This window comes from Aptenodytes forsteri, unplaced genomic scaffold (assembly GCF_000699145.1).
Source record: "Aptenodytes forsteri isolate BGI_AS27 unplaced genomic scaffold, ASM69914v1 Scaffold284, whole genome shotgun sequence".
Taxonomy (NCBI): domain Eukaryota; kingdom Metazoa; phylum Chordata; class Aves; order Sphenisciformes; family Spheniscidae; genus Aptenodytes; species Aptenodytes forsteri.
In genome coordinates this window covers 2,445,124-2,448,686 of record NW_008794445.1, presented here as the reverse complement: position 1 = coordinate 2,448,686, position 3,563 = coordinate 2,445,124, and the positions used below count along the sequence as shown (strand labels likewise).

The following is a 3,563-nucleotide window of genomic DNA, read 5'->3' as shown; positions in this document are numbered from 1 at the left end:
GCCGACTGAGGTTAAACCACGACACCTTTGGAAGGGCTGTGGTACTTAACGGAGGCAGGAGAAACCACCAAGTCAGTGGCCCCATTAAGACAATCAGCTGATGCACATTCGTTTGGCAACAGGCATTTGGCCATGCAGCACACGCAGAGCATCTGATCAAGCTGCGCACAGACCCATCTTGCCCAACCTCAGCAGCTGCTGTCTCTTGTCCCACTGGGGTCTTTTGGACAGATTTGAGAGTTTGTGTGCAAAGGAAATAGGGAACCAGACTTCATTGCCTGTTCATGAAAAAACTTGGTTTTCCATCTTAAGTTTTAATTTAAGTCAAGAATGCAAGATGCCATCATCAATGGTTTTATTCCTCAATCCTCATCTTTGGGGACTCCAATCAAATGATCTAGACCCCATTTAACACAGCTGTCTAGTTATTTAACATTGCCTCAGCAGAAAATCCATTGCCTTCCTGAAGCTGACTTTCTTGCAGAGAATCTGGAAATCAAGTTAAAAGCTTGATCCTGATTTTTATTTTAAATCTCTAAGTGTAAATCTCCCGAAGCGACCAGGGATAGAAAGTAAAAATCGGTGAAAAAAACCAACCAAACACATATAACAAACACTAACAGACTCTAAATTACTTATTATCCCACTCAGAAAGAAAACTGAAGGTCACTTTTTATAGCCTGATGAAGACAAACTCAGCGATAAGCAGCACTAAACAGGCAAACAGCGTTACAGAAATTATTAGGAAAATGGTAGAAATAATATAGGAAATACTGTTATAAATTGCTAGTACATTCACAATTCGACTGTTCCCCTCTTAAAAAGACACAAACAAACTGGAATGGTCCAAAGAAAGGCAACAAAGACCTTCAAAGGATTGGAATGGCTTTTTCTGAGGAAAGATTACACAGATAAGTATTCAGCTTGAAAGAGAAAAGACTGAGGGAGAATAAAGTTTAAGACCATGAAGTCATGAGAGGAATGAAGAATGCAAATGGATGACTACTATTCACTAGTTCCCAATCTGACTTCTCATTCTTGAAGTTACCAGTAGACCTGCTTAAAAGAAAAACATCAAAATCCTGGGCTAGACTCTTTCCTGTGTTCCTTTAAATGAATACAGGGTTTATGAGCCTGGATGATTCTGCAATGCAGGAGTATCACCCTGCTCCTTACCTGTCTCTGTGGCTGAAGGATCAGTGGGAAGGGTCTGCAGGGAGCGGCTGAGGTTACTCTTCATGTCCTGGGTCAGCAAGCGTGAGGAGGAGCCCAGCCAGTTTGGCTCTTCCCAGCTTCTCTTTCCCGACTGGCTCAAGCGAGTGGGGCTGCTGGGAGCACTGATTGCCCGGTCGTACATCTAAAGCAACATCACCAGGCACAGTTTGAGTCGTTGAGGGCCCAACATTTGCATTTTACCCAGCCTAGTGCCAGCATCCTGGGTCTTTTTGTTTCCCACTCCTTTCCCGTGCCCCCGTGCTCAGGTCCCACCCTGCTGTCCCGCACGCTCACCCGTTTGACGGCCAGAGTGGCGATGCCCAGCATAGCTGCTCCACCCACACCCAGCACAAGCCGGGCGTTGGACAGCACGAAGTCGATGGCTGTGCCGATGCCGTTGTCATCTTTTTTCCCTTTGCGCTGCCCAGCGCCTGCCATCGCACCTGGAAGGAGCGGGAGCATTAAGCAAATGGGTCAAAACACGCAACCCTAACGGTTCACACCCTTCTCCTCCACCCCACACTCACGGCTCCTGGGGTCTCAGCACGGAGCCGTAGGAAGGGACCACCTAACCCTGCAGCCTCTTTAATTATCTTCCCTCGAGGAGCTGCTTATTCCCAGACATGCCAGAACAGTACTGACCAAGCTCTGCAATGACAGCATTTCTTTGCTTCCAGCTCCATTTATGACCTGAAGAGAAACATCCCGAATTTGACGTGGGGCTTCTAATCATTGAAGCAGGTTTAATTGCGCAATCACCTAATGCTTTTTAAAAAAGAAAGTAAGATTTACTTCAGCAATATTTTGCAATAAAATTCTGTATATTATGTAAAACTCTATGACCATTCAGGTCTTTTCCTTTTAACTTGTGCTTCTCAACCAAAGCATAGCTTTTTTATGCCAATTTATTTTCTTATTCTCAATCTAATGCGTGTAATTTTGCTCACAGACAAGGCGATGCAGAGATGGTCAACTGCTTGCCTGTAACAAATCAGAATCTTCCCAAGAGTTGACAGGCAGTCTCAGAGCATCCACTCCCAGACTCATTGTTGGACAATGGCTGGTCCCAGATACTTCAAAGACATCCAAGAATGAATGGTAGAGACCACAACGCACCACAAAGGGAACAGTTCCCTTGCTTTCACTGGACATTTATTCCTGCCCTCAAGGCTGGTGGCTTTGACTCTCATACAAGTCATGTATAACATGAACGTTAATATTTTCTTACACACCTACTTTTGTTTCCTCCATTTCCCATTTAACCTGATCTCGATGTTTAAGTTTAAAGAGTCTCCCTGGGCAACTACACGTGTAAAACACACTTTGTCACCACTGTACCTGTATGTGGATCCTCAGTGAACCTACATGAAAATATCAGGAAACTCTTCCAACTTGACTCGAGATCTGTTTTCTAAGTCAGTTTCAAAGGTTCAGAGCCTGCCTGACTTGGGTGGTTTAAAACTGCCCTTAGGTTTTTCTAAGGCCAAGCTACAATCTCAGGGGGCATGTTCCTGCCTTAATGAACCAGGAACCCAGTCACTCCTCATCCCTAGGCAGAAAAAAACGCACTTTCACAAAGTTAACTGTAATAGTAGCATGAAGAGCAGGGTTATATCCTTGTAAATGACCTACCTGTGACCTAATGCATTTGTAAAGAGAACAGGAGAGCCCTCCTGGTGTGCCTGTGGAAGCACCTTCCAGACTTCTTCAAGATCGTGGCGGGCAGGGAGCGTTAATCATCTCTTTTTGGTTGGCGAGGGGATTTTGGAAAGAAGAGGGGCCAAAAGGAGCTACAGGGAGTCTCTAAACCAGGCCCCCGAGTTTGCTCTGCAGGAAAGCTTGCCCCTTCTCCAACTGTCTTTCCTTGTCCTCTAGCCGCTGCAGCTCCCGGTTCTTGCGGAACTCGCGGCGGATGAAAGCGAGGTAGAAATCCCGGTCGGTGTAGCGCAGCCCACGGCCCTGGCGCAGCAGAGCCCGATAGAGGGTCAGGACAGCCTCCCGGGACCACGCTGCCATGGGGGACGGGTGCGTGGACAGGCGACCTAGAGAGAGGTGACGAAGTGCGGGATCCGAGTCAGCTTTTCCCTCCCCGAGGGACGCACCGGCCGCCGCCTCCCCCTCCATGCCTGGCCCCACGGCCCGCCGTCGTCCGCGGCGCGGGAAGGGACGGGACAGCCTCTCTAACGGCGCACCGGGGACAACGGGCTGTCTAAGGGCGCGAGGCCGCGCGCCCTGTGGCGGGGGAACCGGCGGGACCCGCGGCCTGGCCCTTCCCACGGGGGCCGCCCCAGGGCCGCTCGCAGCACCCGCTCCCCGCCGGGGTCCCGGGCTGGGGTCGAGCCCGCGGA

The 3,563-nt window shown here is 49.1% G+C and overlaps 1 protein-coding gene across 2 annotated transcripts in view; it reads right to left on the bottom strand.

Moving 5' to 3' along the window:
- The window catches only part of MIEF1 (mitochondrial elongation factor 1), a 10,266-nt gene extending 7,255 nt beyond the window's left edge, over window positions 1-3,011 (bottom strand). Inside the window, exons 1-4 of one of the 2 annotated variants that reach the window (XM_009289992.2) lie at window positions 2,848-3,011; window positions 1,858-1,905; window positions 1,510-1,658; window positions 1,177-1,357 (exon numbers count right to left, since the gene is read on the bottom strand). In XM_009289992.2, the coding sequence (XP_009288267.1) occupies window positions 1,177-1,357; window positions 1,510-1,653 (325 nt within the window). In that variant the 5' untranslated portion in view covers window positions 1,654-1,658; window positions 1,858-1,905; window positions 2,848-3,011. The remainder of the gene's footprint in view (window positions 1-1,176; window positions 1,358-1,509; window positions 1,659-1,857; window positions 1,906-2,847) is intronic. The other variant, XM_009289991.2, reaches the window with a different exon arrangement.
- Between the last annotated feature and the right edge of the window lie 552 nt (window positions 3,012-3,563).